This window comes from Triticum urartu, chromosome 7A (genome assembly GCF_056163025.1).
Source record: "Triticum urartu cultivar PI428250 chromosome 7A, HENAU_Tu73, whole genome shotgun sequence".
NCBI classification, from domain to species: domain Eukaryota; kingdom Viridiplantae; phylum Streptophyta; class Magnoliopsida; order Poales; family Poaceae; genus Triticum; species Triticum urartu.
This window is the reverse complement of record NC_141879.1, coordinates 310,415,921-310,435,181: the sequence shown is the minus strand read 5'-3', so window position 1 is coordinate 310,435,181 and position 19,261 is coordinate 310,415,921. Positions and strand designations below refer to the sequence as shown.

At 43.9% G+C, this 19,261-nt stretch overlaps 1 protein-coding gene across 1 annotated transcript; it reads right to left on the bottom strand.

Moving 5' to 3' along the window:
* Nucleotides 1–6,344: 6,344 nt before the first annotated feature.
* On the bottom strand, nt 6,345–8,085 carry LOC147959427 (uncharacterized). The gene is made up of 3 exons (XM_087532650.1): nt 7,408–8,085; nt 6,960–7,148; nt 6,345–6,872 (listed from the first exon to the last, which is right to left on the bottom strand). The coding sequence occupies exons 1-3, from the start codon at nt 8,083–8,085 to the stop codon at nt 6,345–6,347; spliced, it is 1,395 nt and encodes a 464-aa protein (XP_087388776.1).
* Between the last annotated feature and the right edge of the window lie 11,176 nt (nt 8,086–19,261).

Below are 19,261 nucleotides of genomic sequence, written 5' to 3'. Positions count from 1 at the left end.
GCTGTTGCGATGAGCAGCCTGTTTGGTTCTTAAGTCTTCGGCCGCCTTTAGGGCGGCCGCATCACTTCTCCTGGCTTGTTCCTTGGCTCGGGCAAGTTCTGCCCGAAGGGTCTCCACGGCGGCAGCTCCATCTGCAGTCACATCATACATTAGATACTAGCAGCATGCTCCACTTAATATCCGTCGACCACCCGAAAATACATACCCTGTGCCTTGTTAAGACGTTTGTTCACAAGCGCAATGTCGGCATCTGCCGTGTCAAGTTGCCGGCTTAGTCCGGCAAGCTCGGCAGTCCGGCCAGCCACCGGACCGTCAGCCTCCTGCATAGGATAGAAGCGTGATCATTACCTGGGATTGTGATTCTCTGTTTGCCGCCTCTCGATAGCAACCAGAGTCTCAGGGGCTACTATCGGTATAGAGCACACCTAGCGAGTGCGGTACCGTCAAAAATTTATATATTACTTTGCATACCTCAAAGCCTCTTAGCAAGCTCGCAAAAGCTTCATGCAACCCACTTTTGGCGGATGAGATCCTCTCGATCACAATACCCATTAAGGTACGATGCTCCTCTGAGATTGCCGCTTTCTCCAAAAGATTCATCAGTGCGTCCGGGTACACACCGGACAATCCCAGACTCTTTCTGTCGCTCCCCTTACGAGCCGAATACTCCGGACTTCAGGTAGCCGAAGGGATACCTTCTGACCTTGGCGGATGAAGAGAAATCCTTCATGATGATACCTCAGGGTCATCCTCCCCAGGATGCAGGGAGACAAGGGGAGGCGTTTCGCTCTCCATCATCTCCGGAAGAAGATCCCCCGAAGACGAACTCTGTCGGGAATATAAGGCAAAATATATTTACCAAAAGTACTTTTGTTCACTTACATCTTGGTGGAGGCTGACCCCCTTGCGGGCATTGGGCGGCAAGGATGCCCTCCGAGGCAGGGCCTCCTAGCAAGGGTTTCTTCTCTCGTTTGGAAACCTTTGTTTCCAAGTCTTCAGGAGCGGTCCTTTTTCCTTCCTTGGGAAGAGGGAATTTCGGATTCTTCTCCCCGATTATCCTCCTTCATGGAGGTACTAATTCCCCCGGCTTGGATGAGTAATACGTGAGGCTCGCTTTCGGCTTCTTCGTCTCTCCTTTTATCTTCCCCCGGGGGCACTTGATAAGGTGCGTACTACAGCATCCTGGCTAGTACAGGATCCGGCGACCCCTCGGGAAGGGGGGCCGAACACCTGATCATCTTTGCCTTTCTTACCCAGTCCTGGCCAAGAGCAATTCTTTTAGAATTATGTTAGGGCAAATGAAAAGATAGTGTGTTTGGTCGTGGAAATACTTACCTGGGTATCTGGACGATTACAGTTGAGTCCCGCATCCTCGGTGGTGTCCGGACACTTTATTCGTGATCCGAAGAACAATTTATACATCTCTTCGAGTGTCCCGCTGATGAATTGCTGAATAGTTCGCGGTCCTTCCAAGTTGAACTCCCACATACGAAGAGATTGACGTTGGCATGGCAGGACCCGACAAACTAGCATAACTTGCATTACTTTGACGAGACCGACGTCCCTCTTGAGGAGATCTCGGATGCGACTTTGCAATGTCGGCACGTCATTAACCGGCCCCCAGTCTAGCCCCTTGTTGACCCATGACGCCAGTTGTGGTGGGGAGGGCCGAACGGAAGGCGGGGGCAGCCACCCACTTAGTACTTCGGGGAGCTGTGATGTAGAACTACTCCCGCTGCCATAAGTTGGATATCTCCGGGAAGGAACCCTTTGGCCATGGGGCATCGACGCCTTTTCTTATTCTGGCACCTCCACATTTTGCATGTCGCCCATCGATCATCTTCGGCTTCAGATTGAAGGTCTTGAGCCACAAGCCGAAGTGTGGGGTGATGCGGAGGAAGGCCTCACATACGACGATAAACAATGAGATGTGAAGGATGGAATCCGGAGCTAAATCATGGAAGTCGAGCCCATAATAGAACATGAGCCCTTTGACGAAGGGATGAAGACTAAAGACTAGCCCTCGGAGGAAGTGGGAAACAAATACAACACTCTCATTGGGTTCGGGAGTGGGGATAACCTGTCCTCGGGCAGGCAGCCTGTGCGAGATTTTGGCGGTCAGATATCTGGCCTCCCTTAGCTTCTTGACGTCCTCCTCTGTGATAGAGGAAGCCATCCACCGGCCCTGAAGGTTGGATCCAAACATGATTGGAGGTCCGAAGAGCTTCGCCTGATCCTTGGCTGTTGGAACTCGGGGTGGGGGAAGGGAGGGATTGAGCGCGATAAGAAAAGGACAAGCTTTGGCCCCTTTATAAAGAGGGAAAATATCAAGCGTCCTCCGCGTGGTCGTTTGGAACTTGCCTAAAATCAAGTAGTCGTACTAACGAGCATGATTGGGTTACCCACACCCGTATTGATGAGAATCCCGTGATAAGGGGACACGACCTCTGCTTCGACAAGACCTGCCAATAAAACCACCTCGCAACACGTGCAGTGGCTAGTTGGGAAAAATGTTTTGAATGATGACCAAGGCCAGGGCGTGATGTCACGTTATGAAAATTTGTTAGCAGATTAGATTTGTGGAAATATTATACTCTCTACTGTGGTATGTGGAATTTTTTTTGCAGAGCCGGACACTATCCTTGTGTTTAAAATCTTCTATGGAGTATTCGGAGGAGGAACCCGCCTTGCAATGCCGAAGACAATCTGCGCGCCGGACTCATCGTCATTGAAGCCTGGTTCAGGGGCTACTGAGGGAGTCCTAGATTAGGGGGTCCTCGGACAGCCGGACAATATCCCTTGGCCAGACTGTTGGACCATGAAGATACAAGATTGAAGACTTCGTCTCGTGTCCCGATGGGACTATCCTTTGCGTGGAAGGCAAGCTCGGCGATTCGGATATGTAGATCTCCTCCCTTGTAACCGACTTCGTGTAACCCTAGCTCCCTCCGGTGTCTATATAAACCAGAGGGTTTAGTCCGTAGGACAACAACAATCATACCATAGGCTAGCTTCTAGGGTTTAGCATCTCCGATATCGTGGTAGATAAACTCTTGTAATACTCATATCATCAAGATCAATCAAGCAGGAAGTAGGGTATTACCTCCGTCAAGAGGGCCCGAACCTGGGTAAACATTGTGTCCTCCGCCTCCTGTTACCATCCGCCTTAGACGCACAGTTCGGGACCCCCTACCCGAGATCCGCCGGTTTGGACACCGACAGGTAGGTTTGTAACATCCCAAATTTTCAATTTGGAATGATACACATTGGATCATCATTGCATATCATATTTTATTGCATTTTGGTTGATCCGAGAAATTCTACGCAACTCAAGGACCCACAGAGAGAGTTGGGGATTTCATTATTTTCATATTCGAGTTTTCTTGAATTTTGAAAAGAGGATCGTTTGATTTTAATTATTTTCTCTTCAAATATTTCTTTTATAAAAAAATAAACGAGAGAGGATAAAATGACTTTCTCAAAATAAAGAAATATAGAAGATTTAATATTAATATTAAATAAGATTTGGTTTTGGAGTTTTATCGCTATTTTATTTGAATTAGGAGAAATGTGTGTTTTTCAAAATTGCATTTTAGTCCCAAATAAATGTTCACCTTGTCCGACATATTTTTAGAGGATGGGGAAAATTTATTTCGGGATTTTTGGAGTCCGTTTAGTATTTCTTTTCTTTCTTTTTCTGCACGTCGAAATTATTTAAAAAAAAGAGGAACCGACTCCGGGCCGTACCCGAGCGGGACTCCGCTCGGGGGGCTTCATAAGCCGTGCCAGCCCCGCCGCCGAAGCCCACCCACGCCCGTGCCCAAACCCTAGCCGCGCCGAGCCGTCCCGCCGCCGCGCCGCCGAGCAGCCCCGCCGTCACGCCGCCAAGCTGCCCCGCCGCCCGCGCCGCCGACCTGCCGCACCGGAGCCGCCCCGCCGCCGCCGTTGTCTCGCCGGACCTCGCCGGACTTGAGGTAGCCGCCTCGGTTTTTGCGAGAAAACAGATCAATTTTTTTCAAAAACCCTAGATTACGTTTTTTATTTTTAGATCGGTTTTTTCGGTTTAGTTATTTAGCGGACGTTCGTTTTAACGAATGGTTTTCACCTTTTAGCTGCAGGTAGCGAACGTTCATTCGTTAGCCTATTCGTCAGTTTTTCTTTTTCTAGGATTTTTCATGATTATTTTCGATCGCGAATTCTAATCCGATTTTCGTTTTATTATAAATTTTCGCTCGTTTATCGGAATCAGGCGATTCAAGCGCCTAGATTTTTGTCTCGAAGCACTCTTTCTGTTTAACCAACTTAAACAAGTTTTTGCTACGGTAAAATTTGTCTTTAGACCAGATTAGTAAATGAAGCTTGTTTCTTTCGCCGTTTGAGTTTTGTTGCTTCGTTTGATTTGATTCTTTTTGCAAACCGGAGTTCTTAAGTTGAACCTTCTGGTTAGATCTTTTATTTGAGTTTTACCCGTGCCCTTGCTTGATTGCTTATTGTATGCTTGTTTTATTGCGATAGAGTACCCGGAGTGCGAAGCGTGCCACATCGAGTCTCTAGGTTTCACGGATCACCAGCAAGGCAAGTAACACTTTGATCATACCTCTTTACTACCCAGTTTTATTGCATTAGATCAACCCTCAAACAATTGCATGGTTAGGATCTGAATAAATTTTGGGCTGGGAAGTAGATGAGGTACCTATTCACCTGTTTTATTATCAAACCTTGGGAGTTATTTCTACATTATGCTTATATTGCCATGCTATGCTCGTAGACGTGGATTGGGTTTGAGAGTGTCCATGACAGATGTGAGTTGTTAATTAATGGTTAACTTAAGGTGGCAACTTTAATACACATCTGGGTGGATTGAGGCACCTGGGGAAACCAGTGATTGCCTGTATTTTTGGAAATCCTGGGGTACCATGTGATTTTCCTATGGACCGCCACCCAGGCTCAAAGGGATCATAAGATTATTCATGCTGGAAACTTTCGTGTGCAGCCACATGCCATTATGGGTTCTGGCATAGTTGAGTAAGTTATGGGAAACCTTTCCATGATGGGCTAGCAGATGTAGGGGATTTCAGGTGTACCGGCCTATCTATCGGTTAAGGGGACCTCTCCGGAAAGACTGTGTCTCGGTCATCCGTTTCTCAAAACATTATGTAGTGCGAGAAATCCAATGGAGGAGATCGAGTCTTGTGGGGAAAAGTGCACAAACCTCTGCAGAGTGTACAAACTAATCATGGTTAGTCGTGTCCCTGGTTATGGATATCTTGAGTATCTAGTTCTTGGATTATCATCTGGATCTCATCACTCTAAGTTAATTTTGTTGGGTTATTAATTACTTTTAATTGGGATTGAGAGGGGGTTTACCTTCTCAATTTTTTTTCAACCAACTTTGTAGTTAAGAAAAATATATTCCTTTATAGTAGGGAAAAATTGGCTTTTCGCAAAACCTATTAACCATACAGCCTCCACCAGCCATATATGCATGTAGTGATAGCTTTACATTGTTCATTACTCTCTTGTGTTACACTGCCAGGATATTTCATGTGCTGACCCGTTTCGGGCTACAACGTATCATGTTACAGACTTTTCAGATGACGAGTAAGGAGCCTTAGGTCATGGTCTTTCAGTCAGTGATGTTGTTGGAGTTGATGAACTCACTTTATCTTCCAAGCCTTCCGTTGTTATCGTATTAGATGGCCTTAAGCCATATTTATTGTAATAAGTTATCTTTTGAGACATTCGATGTAATAAGTGTGTGATTGCTACTCTGTTATAAATCCTCAAGTACTGTGTGTGTCAGCATTACCGATCCAGGGATGACACTAATGCACAGAGATCAGACTGTTTGAGGTCTGGTCGCTACAGAACTTGTCGATGGTGACGGAGAGGTAGCGGTAACCGCCAGCTGCTCAAGGAAATGGGCCAAGGATATCCAGCCCCCAAACTGCTAAGCGCCATGAGAGCAGGATGGTTTGGAGACCTTGCGTGGGCTAGTGAATCTGGTTGGCGTGGGACCGACAGGCCTCACAGCTTCGCACGAGCTCGGTGGCGTCGTGGAGCGCCGTAGGCCATTAGAACCCGCTGCGGTACACCTTGCCGACGAGGGTGCGCGATGAGGACTCGTGTCCGCAATCTCCACTGTGGATGTCAGCCAACAACTCATGCCCTTCCTCCTTGGATATGCACCACAGCGAGATGTCGTTGGGGCGCCTTCGGTATAGCACACCATCCTGCAAGCAATAAGTAGTGGCCTGATGAACCATGCGTTCTACGTCTTCCTCCTTCTCTGGAAAGGCGCCGTGGAGCAAGTACGCCTTGAGCTCCTTGTTCCAGCAGCCTTCCTAAGGCTCCAATGCTAGGAGGAGGCGGGCTCCTGAGGTTGGGCCAGAGGCCGGGGCACCCGAGGGCGGGGCCAGAGGCGTCTCTTCCTGGACCAGCGCTAGGCCTGCGGCGGGGGACGCTGCCGAAGGCTTGAAGAGCCTTTCCTTGAAGACGCCAGGCTTCTGGGGCTCGCGGCGAGATGCCCTCTTGGTGATGTCGTCAGCTTCCTTGTTTGCGCCGCGCTGGACATGCTTCATTTCCAAGCCCAAGAAGTGATTTTCGATTTTACATACCTCTTCTAGGTAAGCCTCCATGTGTTCGTCCTTCGGTTTGTATTCCTTATTGGAAAATTTGACGAGGAGCTGGAATTCTCCCTTGATGGAGAGTCGCTTGACCCCCAGGCCGGCTGCAGCCTTGAGGCCAGGAATCAAGCCCTCGTATTCTGCGATGTTGTTGGAGACCTTCTCGCCATGCTGGAAGCAAAGCTGTACGGCATAGTAGAGCTTGACCTTGGTCGGCGACTTGAGTACGACTCCAGCCCCCGCGCCCTGCCGCGCGAAGGCACCATCGAAGTGCATGACCTAGCCATCGGGTGCCTCATCGCCAGGTGTGAGGGATTGGCCCTCATCCAGCACCCGGTCAGGAGCATCCTTACACTCCGCCATGAAATCAGCGAGGGTCGCACCCTTGACAACCCTGGTTGTGCTGAACTCCAGCTGGAAGGCCCGTAGCTTGATGTTCCACTCAGCAACCCTCCCAGCGACGTTGGGGCTGCACAGCACCTTCTCTAGTGGGTATGCGGAGAAGACCTTGATGGGGTGGCCCTAGAAATAATGACACAACTTTCTTGAGGCGACAAGGAGCGCGAACATGAGCTTCTGCTGCATGGGGTAGTGCGTGCGTGCATCCCACAACACTGTGCTAACAAAGTACACCAGATGCTCGACGAGGGGCGAGGTATCGACGGTGCCTTGCTCTACGTGGGGCGCAAGGGACTCGGGAGCCCCGCAGGCTGATGAAGCAACGAGATCCTCAAGAGTGTCGTCCTGAGGCGGGAAGGTTGTGCGACTCCTCGCGGGTCACCTTGCTTTGCGCCTGCGCCGGCATGCTCCTCCCGGACGGCCACGAGTGATGCGCTAGCTGAGTCGGGGTCACCACCAAGTAGTGCACCAGGAGCTCGCGAGGACGAGGCACCACCATGATATGTGGGCTCGTGAGGTATCTCTTCAGGTCTTCGAAGGCCGCCTCAGCTTCCGAGGTCCACTTGAAAGGGCCCTTCCTCTTCATCAGCTTGAAGAAAGGGATGGTGCGCTCGCCGAGCTTGGAGATGAAGCACCCCAAGGAGGTCACGCGACCCTTGAGCTTCCGCATCTCTTTGAGAGTCTGAGGCAGGCTCATCCTTTCTATTGCCTTGATCTTCTCGGGGTTAGCCTCGATCCCTCTGGGTGATACCAAGAAACCCAGTAGCTTGCCGGACGGAACCCCGAACATGCACTTCTCCGGGTTAAGCCTCAGGTTCACCTTACCCAGGTTGGTGAACGTCTCCTCCAGGTTTTCGATTAGGGTCCTCACCTCCCGCAACTTGACCACGATGTCATCGACATATGCCTCCACATTTCTCCCTAGCTGCGGCCCCAGCGTGATATGCATCAGCCGCTGGAAGGTTGCACCGGCATTCCGCAGCCCGAAGGGCATGTAGGTGTAGCAGTACATGCCGCACGGGGAAATGAAGGCTGTTTTCTCGACGTCCTTTGTCGCCATCTTGATTTGATGATATCCTGAAAAAGCGTCCAGGAAGCACAACAGATCGCACTCGGCGGTGGAGTCCACGATTTGGTTAATGCGCGTGATGCAGCTTGAAGCTACGTCGGTATTTCCCCAAAGAGGAAGGGATGATGTAGCACAATGATGGTAGGTATTTCCCTCAGTGATGAGACCAAGGTTATCAAACCAGTAGGATAACCAAGCAACAACACATGAGCGGCACCTGCACACAAATAACAACTACTCGCAACCCGACGTGTTAAAGGGGTTGTCAATCCCTTTCGGGTAACGGTGCCAGAAATTGGCAAAACGAACGTGAATAAATTGCAGTAGATTGATAGATCGAACGCAAAATAAAATAAATAAGAATAATTTGCAGCAATGTATTTTTGTATTTTTGGTTTAGTAGATCTGAAAATAAAAGGCAAATAAAATAGATCGCAAAGGCAAATATATTAAAGAAGAGACCCCGGGGCTGTAGGTTTCACTAGTGGCTTCTCTCGAGAAAAATAGCAAACGGTGGGTAAACAAATTACTGTTGGGCAATTGATAGAACTTCAAATAATCATGATGATATCCAGGCAATGATCATTATATATGCATCATGTCCAAGATTAGTAAACCTACTCCTGCCTGCATCTACTACTATTACTCCACACATCGACCGCTATCCAGCATGCATCTAGTGTATTAAGTTCATGGGGAAACGGAGTAATGCAATAAGAACGATGACATGATGTGGACACGATCTATCTATGTAGAGATAAACCCCATCGTTTTATCCTTAGTAGCAACAATACATATGTGCCAGTTCCCCTTCTGTCACTGGGATCAAGCACCGTAAGATCAAACCCACTAAAAAGCACCTCTTCCCATTGCAAGATAAATAGATCACGTTGGCCAAACAAAACCCAAATATCGGAGAAGAAATATGAGGCTATAAGCAATCATGCATATAAGAGATCAAAGAAGATTCAAATAACTCTCATGGATAAAAAGATAGATCTGATCATAAACTCAAAGTTCATCTGATCCCAACAAACACATCGCAAAAAGAGTTGCATCATATGGTTCTCCAAGAGACCATTGTATTGAGAATCAAACGAGAGAGAGGAAGCCATCTAGCTACTAACTACGGACCCGAAGGTCTACAAAGAACTACTCACGCATCATCGGAGAGGCACCAATGGAAGTGGTGAACCCCTCCGTGATGGTGTCTAGATTGGATCTGGTGGTTCTAGACTCTGCGATGGCTGAAATTGATTTTTGTCGACTTCCCTAGGGTTTCTGGAATATTGGGGTATTTATAGAGTAAAGAGGCAGCGAGGGGGCAACCGAGGTGGGCACAACCCACCAGGGCGTGCCTGGGCCTCCTGGTGCGCCCTAGTGGGTTGTGCTCCCCTCGGAGCACCCCCCAGTCCTTCTTCGGTCCATTGGTTGTCTTCTGGTCCAAAAAAAATCTCCAAAAAGTTTCGCTGTGTTTCGACTCCATTTGGTATTGATTTCCTGTGATATAAAAAACATGCAGAAAACAACAACTGGCACTTGGCACTATGTCAATTTGGTAGTACCAAAAAATGATATAAAATGACTATAAAATGAATATAAAACATCCGAGATTGATAATATAACAGAATGGAACAATAAAAAATTATAGATACGGTGGAGACGTATCAGCATCCCCAAGCTTAATTCCTAGTCGTCCTCGGGTAGGTAAATGATAAATACAGAATTTTTGATGTGGAATGCTGCATAACATGTCATATCATATTCTTTTTCTTTATAGCATGGACATTTGGACTTTTATATTGTTTAAAGCAATAGTCTAGTTTTGACATGACAACTTAAATACTCAAGCATTCCAACGAGCAACCATGTCTTTCAAAATATCAACACTAAAATAAGCTATCCCTAGCCCATTATGCTCAATCATTGATCCATTCATGAAACACACTCGCATATTAACTACACCCAATGCTCAAGTACGATCATAGTGCCTCCTAGTTGGTGATTTATAAGAGAAGATGGAGACTCAAATTCAAAATAAAAATTGCATAAAGTAAAAGAAAGTCCCTTTGCAGAGGGAAGTAGGGATTTGTACAGGTGCCAGAGCTCAAAGCGAAAATTGAGAGATAAAAACATTTTGAGAGGCATACTTTTCCCACCAATGAAAATGACTTAGAGTTCCTAACACTTTCCATGCTAGATATATCATAGGCGGTTCCCAAACAGAAATTAAAGTTTATTCCTTTTTCAACCATACTTTCACTTTCCATGGCTAGCCGTATCGACGGTTGCCCTCCATACCAACACTTTCCAAGGAATTTATTATTTGACAACATAAAGTAAACTCATTTTTTATTTCGGGATAGGGCATCCCTAATAGCTTTGCCTTACTCTCATGCAATGAAAAGTGAATAAACACTCATCGTGAGAATAACACATCTAGCATGGAAATATTAGCCATCCCTCACCGCCTTGTTAGCGGTACAAGCACACAAAAGAGAAATTTATTTTGAATATTAGAGATGGCAGATACTAATTTTCTTAGAATAGCAAAAGAATACCGCATATAGGTAGCTATAGTGGACTCATATGGCAAAACTGGTTTAAAGGTTTTTGGATGCACAAGCAGTGATAATACTTAGTGCAAAATGAAGGCTAGCAAAAGATTGAGAAGCGACCAACAAAGAAACGAATAATCTCATAAGCGAGCATTAAGCATAATTAACACCGAATAATGCACCACAAGTAGGATATAATTTAATTGCATAATTATTGACTTTCGTGCTTGCATAGGGAATCACAAACCTTAACACCAATATTCTTACTAAAGCATAATTACTCATCAACATGACTCACATATCACATCATCATATCTAGAAACTATTACTAAGAATCAAGTTTATTTTGTCCAATGATCTTCATGAAGGTTTTATTATATCCTTCTTGGATATCCATCACTTTGGAACTAATTTTCATATGTTGAGCTCAAACAAATATAAGTGAAGAACATGAGCATAATTTTTCTTTCTCTCAAATTAATTTAAGTGAAGCAAGAGAGAACTTCTTGAAAATTGTACTAACTCTAAAATAAATCTAAGTGAAGCAAGAGAGCATTTCTTCGAAAATACTAAAGCACACCGTGCCGAAAAATATATAAGTGAAGCACTAGAGCAAGTCCATAGCTCATAAAAATTTAAGTGGAGCATAGAGAGAAATTCTAACAAGTCATGGCATAATTTTGGCTCTCTCAAATAGGTGTTTCCAGCAAGGAATAAAGACTTAAAACACAAAATAAAACAATCAAAGACTCTTGTCATACAAGACGCTCCAAGCAAAACACATAGTGTATGACGAATAAAAATATAGTTTCGGGTAAAATACCGATGGTCGTTAGAAGAAAGAGGGCATGCCACTTGGGGCATCCCCAAGCTTAGTTACTTACTCTCTTTTGGATAATAGCTTGGTTTGTCTGGGCAACCCCAAGCTTAGGCTCTTCTTACTCCTTGTTCTTTCATCCATCGTAAGATAACCCAAAACTTGAAAACTTCAATCACACAAAACTCAACAAAACCTTCGTGAGATCCGTTAGAATAAGAAAACAAATCACTACTATAAGTACTATAGAAAACCAATTCATATTTTGTTCTTGCATTATATCTATTGTATTCCAACTTTTATATGGCAAAAACTCATCAAAGAAAACCATAGAGCCATCAAAACAAGCACACAACGCAAAGAAAACAGAATCTGTCAAAAACAGAACAACCTATAGCAACCTGAAAATTTTGAAAACTTCTGAAACTCCAATTTTTTTGAGAAATTAGGAAAACCTGAGAAATTTGTATATTAATCTTCTGGAAAAAGAATTGGTATTTTACCTCGCTCTGGTAAAAAATGATAATTTTTTTCGTGAGTGCAAAAGTTTCTATTTTTCAGCAAGATCAAACAACTATCACCCAAGAAGATCCTAAAGGATTTACTAGGAACAAACACTAAATAAAACACAAAAAACACAATCATAACAGTAGCATAATTGTGCTAGCACTCAAGAACATAAAGCAAAAAGAAAAAATAAATTTTATTCATTGGGTTTCCTCCCAACAAGCGCTATAGTTTTACGCCCTTAGCTAGGCATAAAGCAAAAATATAAGTTTTGTCATCTTTGTTTTGAGATCCATAATATGCCCTCATGATTGATTCATATGGTGTCCTAGTACTTGTTCTAGGGAAGTTTTCCATACCCTTCCTCAAAGGAAATTGGAACTTAATATTGCCTTCTTTCATATCAATCACGACACCGATAGTGCGTGGTCTACCAAGAATAATTGGACAAGACGGATTGCAATCAATATCAAGAACAATAAAATCTATGGGCACATAATTCCTATTTGCAAGAATAATAACATCATTAATTCTTCCCATGGGCTTTTTAATAGTAGAATCCGCCAAGTGCAAATTTAAAGAGCATTCTTTTATATCGGTAAGACCAAACACATCACATAAAAATTTCGAAATTGTAGAAACACTAGCACCCAAGTCACACAAAGGAAAACACTCATAATTTTTAATATTTAATTTGATAGTAGGTTCACATTCATCATGCAATTTTCTAGGAATTGAAACTTCTAATTCCAACTTCTCTTCTAAAGCTTTCATCATAGCATCAACAATATGTTTAGTAAAAGCTTTATTTTGTTTATAAGCATGGGGTAAATTTATCATGGATTGCAACAAAGAAATACAATCAATCAAAGAGCAACTATCATAATTAAAGTCGTTGTAATATAGAAGAGTGGGCACATCACTAGTTGAAGTTTTGACCTCTTCAAACCCACTTTCATCAATTTTCTCCTCAAGATTTTCACCCTCTGAATTATCAGGACGCCTTCTAACTAAAGTTGACTCTTATCCGGTCTATTTTTCACCAATCTTAATTTTACTAAACAAGGAATCAATAGAAGAAACACCAATCATTTTAAGATCTTCAACATTTTTATGAAAGCAATCACTAGAAAACGCTTTCTCTAAATATTTTCTTTTAGCTCTAAGCATAGCGGTTCTTTTCTTACTTCCATCCATAGAAACATAAAGAGCTTTAATTGATTCCTCAACTTTAGGCATAAAAATTTTCATCTTGAGATTTTCTACATCATGAGCAATTCTATCAACACTTCTAGACAAATCATCAATGTTATTCAACTTTTCTTCTATGGTAGTGTTGAAAACCTTTTGCGTGTTCATAGATGCTTTAATATTATTCTCAAGATCAGAGGTGTTCATATTATTATTATAAGAAAGATTTCCATAGGAATTACCATAATTATTAGAGGAATTACTAGGAAAAGTCCTAGGATTAAAATTACCTCTATAAGCATTGCTATTGAAATTATTTCGAGAGATAAAATTCACATCTACGGCATCACTTGTTTGCTCAATAAAAGTAGACAAAGGCATATCATTGAAATCAATAGGAGCACTTTTACTAGCAACCAATTTTATAAGAGCATCAACATTTTCACTCAAAGAAGAAAGTTCTTCAACCGAATTAACTTTTTTACTAGTAGGAGCTCTTTCGGTATGCCATTGTGAATAACTTGACATAATATTATCAAGAAATTTGGTAGCTTCACCCAAAGTAATTTCCATAAAAGTACCACCCGCAGTGGAATAAAAAAGATTACGAGAAACAAAATTCAATCCCGCACTAGTACGCGTCGGTGTTATACAAATGGTTTTTAACCCCTTTCCGCGACGACATTTGGAACCGTCGCCTAGTGAGTGACGGCGATAGGGGGTCCTTCCCACACGACCCAGAAACCATCGGGGATATGCCCTCCCGGCACACACGCTCGGCAAAATGAGGTCGTGTGCGACCGCCGAGCGCTCAAATATGGAAATATGTACAGAAGAGCTAAAAATACAATTATACAAGCGAAATTGTTTCCGGTCGCAAGTACATCCCACACAGTCAGTCCCCGCTAAACGTTTTCGTTCGTATGTACATCCCACATAGTCGCTCCAAGGAAAACGTTTCCGTTCACAGGTACATCACACACAATTTTTCCCGTTAAATCGTTTGTGATAGCATTGCCATTGCACACGATATTAACACTTTTATCGTTTGTGTTATTGAATGCATCAGACACGGTCCGTAGAAGAAACTGCGTGGCAAAGGCTGTCCAACACGCATAGTTTTTATGTGGTAAACGTTTGCGCAAGGTGGCCTAACACAAACAATTTTCAAGAGAAAGTCGTGTGTGATTGTTCATTGATCCAACACGGTTTATTCCTAGAAACTGTGTGCGTTGCCTGAGGTCATCGCCCACGGTATTTTTTCAAGAACCGTTTGCAATAGAAAAACCCAATTAGTAGGATAATTTTCCATTAGCAGGCTAATTGCCCAATTATTAATAATCCATTTGTTAATCTAATTGACATTCATATTAAGCACATAATATATTTCATTTCCATATTATGGAAGCAGAATTTCATAATTGAAATACATCAGAGTACAACATGATATATTTTCAGCACTCAGCTACCCCATTACACAACTGCACCAGCACCAAATTTCACATGCAACATGTAGAACTTTCAAAATTAGCATCATAGATAGTATATAGACAGATGCATCTCATCTGGAAAACTGCTGAAGCGGAAGGCAAATATTGAGCCTTCATTCATGTTGAAGGTCTTTGCAACTTTAGGCCAGTGCCTGTGGATGATTGATCGTCTGTCCTTCGTCCTCTTCAGGAACACTTCAATATTGCACCGTGGGTGTTGTATGAAAACCTTCCTCGCCTCCTGACCATAGAGGTGGTTTGGGAGGTAATCATTAGTGAACTGCTTTGGAAAGGCCTGAAAACAAGGATGTGCATAAATATCTTCTCTATATTGGAAATGGGGCAAAGGAATAAAAAAAGGCAAGGTATAATAGTTAGTACCATCTTGTAGTGAACTGATGTCTTCTTCATTGTGCAGACAAAGATCTTGTTGTTTTTTGTTGCTAATTTCTTTATCCTAACAATCTTTCTATGTTTCTTGATTTGATTGATATTCATGGACAACTCATTTCCCCATATGCAAAAGGGTCGAACAGTGGGTCAAAACCTCCGAGGGCAGGACCTACATGTGCAAGACCAAATTGATAAAAACCTAAATATTAGAATGGTTTTTGCAATTGCACAATAATGTGCTATTAGAAAACGGATCGTGCATGTGCTAACCTCGATTGTAAACCTCAGTGCTTCCCATTGTTTCCCTACAACACATATAAGGTAGTTAGTCATCAGGTTAAGTAAGGGTTCGCATGCTATCAGTAAAATATGTTGATGAAAAATAAGCACATTGCAGATTCATCAGATTAATTCAATACAAATGGAAAACCCATTTATCCAAACCAAGAATGATTAAGAACTAGGAAATATAGCACTTGTATATGTTTCTCATGTATTAAGTGCAGCCAAATTCGATTTATTCCTCACATGCACAACAATACAAAATTCTATCGATAACAATTGGACATCACATTGCAGAATTGAACCAAGCAGTTAACTAAACACCACAACAAATGAACCAACCATTAACTGAGCACCACATTGCACAATATAACATACTCCTAATAGAAGATTAGACAGTTAACCAAACCAAGCATGCTTAACAACTTGGAAATATAGCAATTGTATTTGTTTCTCATGTATTTACTATAACCAAATTCAACTTATTCCTCACATGGTATACAATAACAAAATGCACCAACAACTATTGAACATCGCATTGCAGAATTGAACCAAACATTTAACTAAACACCACAACACAAATGAACCGAATGTTAACTGAGCACCACATTTGCACAATGTATAACCAAACCAAGCATGCTTGACAACTTGGAAATATAGCAATTGTATTCATTTCTCATGTATTTTGTAAAGATAAATTCAATTTATTTCTCACATGGAAGACAATACAAAATTGCAGCCTGAAGAATTGAACATCACATTTGCAGAATTGAACCAAACAGTTAACTGAAGACGACAAATAATTAACAAAACAGTTAATAAGTGAGCACCACACTGCACGACATATAGAACATATACACTAGAGCAAAAGAATGCATGGTAAAATTAGATAGCACAATTCACTAGAATTTGTGAAGGAAAGGCAGGAGCAGCACACGCAAACGGGTAAACCGAGTATGGTTAACTGGCGTAGCTAGAAAATGGCAAGGTGCTCCTCCAAGATTTGGGGGTCGGCACGAATGGCAGCCATCGCGACCTCATCCGTGTGTGCGGCCGCGATTTGCTTCTCCGCTGCCAAATGCTCCTTGAGATCCTGGCTATACTGCGTGCACCATGGCTTAGGGCGGCGCTTATTTGGCGGAGGGGTCGGTGATTTGGGTGGAAGGTGTCGCACTCGCGCTGACGGTCGGGGCATGTGGGATGTGGAAGGAGGAGGAGGATGGGGGTCGAGTGTGCATTACCTGCCTGGATAGACGGGGCTGAGCAGCGTGAAGGAGGCTCGCCGGCGAGGAGGCAGCGCTGCAATCAAGGAGTGAGGGTTTCAACTTGGAAAAGAAGGCGGAAACAGGGGAAATGTGGCTTTTGGTAAGGGGGAGGGGCGGGGAGGTAGATATTTCTGTGGAAGACGAAAATTTGGAATCGCTTCAGCGAAAAAACTGGTGCGCAAAGTGTCATCACACACGGTCCCTTATTCAGAACTGTGTACGACATGTGAACATCCCAAATGATTCAGATAGCTTAACCCGTGTGTGATGAGTTTGAACGTCAAAAATTTTGGTTCGTATTTGCATGGTTACAGTGGTCATCCATGTCATTGCATAATTTGGGTACACAAAGGAGACTACAACACACCTACACTTCTTAATCGAGCAACTTCAGCAATTAAACAGAGCTAGTTGACCTAAACATTACTCGAACAAATTAAAGACCAACACTCTTAATTAAAGAAAACAAAGAGTACTACTACGGCTGGTGCTCGTCGATCTCCGCCACCGCCTCCATGTCTAGCTCGCGCCCGACGGTCTCCTGGGGAAGGGGCTCCATGGCATCCATCGCACCATACTCGGCAAGCATCTCGCCATCCACGTCCGCCATCTCTTTGGAAAAGGCCGCCACGAGCTGGGCATGGGCGGCCATGATCTGGGCTTGGACGGGCTCCATTGTCGCAAGGTATGCGGCGGAGGAACAGACGGCTGCTCGAACGCTCTCGGTGATTGCCAGCTCTTCGGCCGTGGGTTGCCGACTGTCGTTGGAGAAGCTTTGTTCGATTTGTGTGGTGACCGCCATGAGCTGGGCGTGGGTGGCCTCGACATGGCCGTGGGCGGCCTCCATCAGGGCTAAGGCCGCCACTGTGGAACGAACAGCTGTTGTGCCGCTCCCGCCAGTTTCTATCCCCGAGGCAGATGTTGCTGCCGCCACCTGAGAAGCAACAGCGGCCGTTTGGGCTGCCTTGGCCGCCCGGTCGCAGATTGTGGCCGCGCTCATGCACCTTGTTAGCACGCGCATGGCGGCTGCGGTCGTGCTCTCGCCGGAGTGGGTCACCGAAGTTGCCCTCACGACGCGGGTCCATGTGCCCATCTTTCATCGGCAGCGATTGAACAGTGAAATGATATTTGGGAGCGAGCTAGTGTGCTTGAGATGCCGGCTGTGGACTATAGGCGACACACCTTCTCGCGTAAGCCATAGGCATACTATACACCGACGGTGCTCCAGGATATTTTGTGTTGCATCTCACACGGTTGGTGATAGTAAACTATGTGCGATCTACTCGATTTTTCATCTTGATTTGAATTACATAATGAGGTCACAGCGGCAATGGATGGTGTTTGAATTGCTAGACCTTTTTATCTGTAGTGAACATGCAACTATATGTGTGTCATAAAAGAATTGGATTTATTCAGGGTTTGTTTGAATATTTTATACATTAAATTGGTTTTCTGGCAATTTCAGGTGCACAATTCAAAATTAAACTATATGCACGTGCTCCGGTGCCCCAACATGGGTTGTATAATCATATATCTGTCCATGGGTTTATGCTTATGTCCCACGCAAGAAATGGGGATGAAATTCGAACACCACGACACCGTGGCTCTCCGGAAAACGTCGACGTACTTGCTTTTGTAATTGTAGTAAATCCAAAATTCATCCGAAATTCATGAAACTTGGCATGCTATCATGGAGCGGCATCAACATGCCATGGTAAATTTTTTGTCCCATTTGGGGGAGGTTTGGGTATAAGCTTCTCATAAACCAGAGCTTCTCAGAACAAGTGTGATGGTTTCGATAGGGAACGTTTCACCTTTCTGGACAAAACGATATCCATCGCCTCTTCTCGATTTCAAATTTTTTCCTAGCATCAACATAGAACAACAGGATTGTTGTGTCAATTTTTTGGATTTTTCGGGGTTCGCTTGGACATTTTTATACATTAACTGAGTTTTCTATGCATTCATGAGCATAATTCAAATTTGAACTATAGGCACATGTTCTAATGCATATAAATTGGTTGAAAATTCAAATATGTGTCCTTGGTTGCATGCTTAGGATCTATGCAAGAAATGGGAATGAATGTCAAGCACCCTACCACCGTCTCTCGGCCGCAAATATTGAATTACCTGGTTTTTAAATTCTAGTAAATCCGAAGCTCATCTGAAATTCATGAAACTTGGCATGCTATCATGGAGCGGCATCAACATGCCGTGGTAATTTTTTTGTCCCATCTGGGGCAAGTTTGGGTATATGCTTCTCGCAAACCAGAGCTTCTCTCAACAAGCCTGATGGTTTCGGTAGGGAACGTTTCACCTTTCTGGACGAAACGACATCCATTGCCTCTTCTCGATTGCAATTTTTTCCTAGTGTCAACATAGAACAACAAGAGTGTTGTGTTAATTTTGGGGATTTTTCGGGGTTCGTTTGGACATTTTTATGCATTAATTGAGTTTTCAATGCATTTATGTGAATAATTCAAATTTGAACTACATGCACATGCTCTAATGCATATAAATTGGTTGAAAATTGAAATGTGTGGTCTTGGTTGCATGGTTAGGTCCCATGCAAGAAATGAGAATGAATCTCAAGCACCCTGCCACCGTCACTCAGCCGCAAACATTGAGATACCTGGTTTTTAAATTCTAGTGAATCCAAAACCC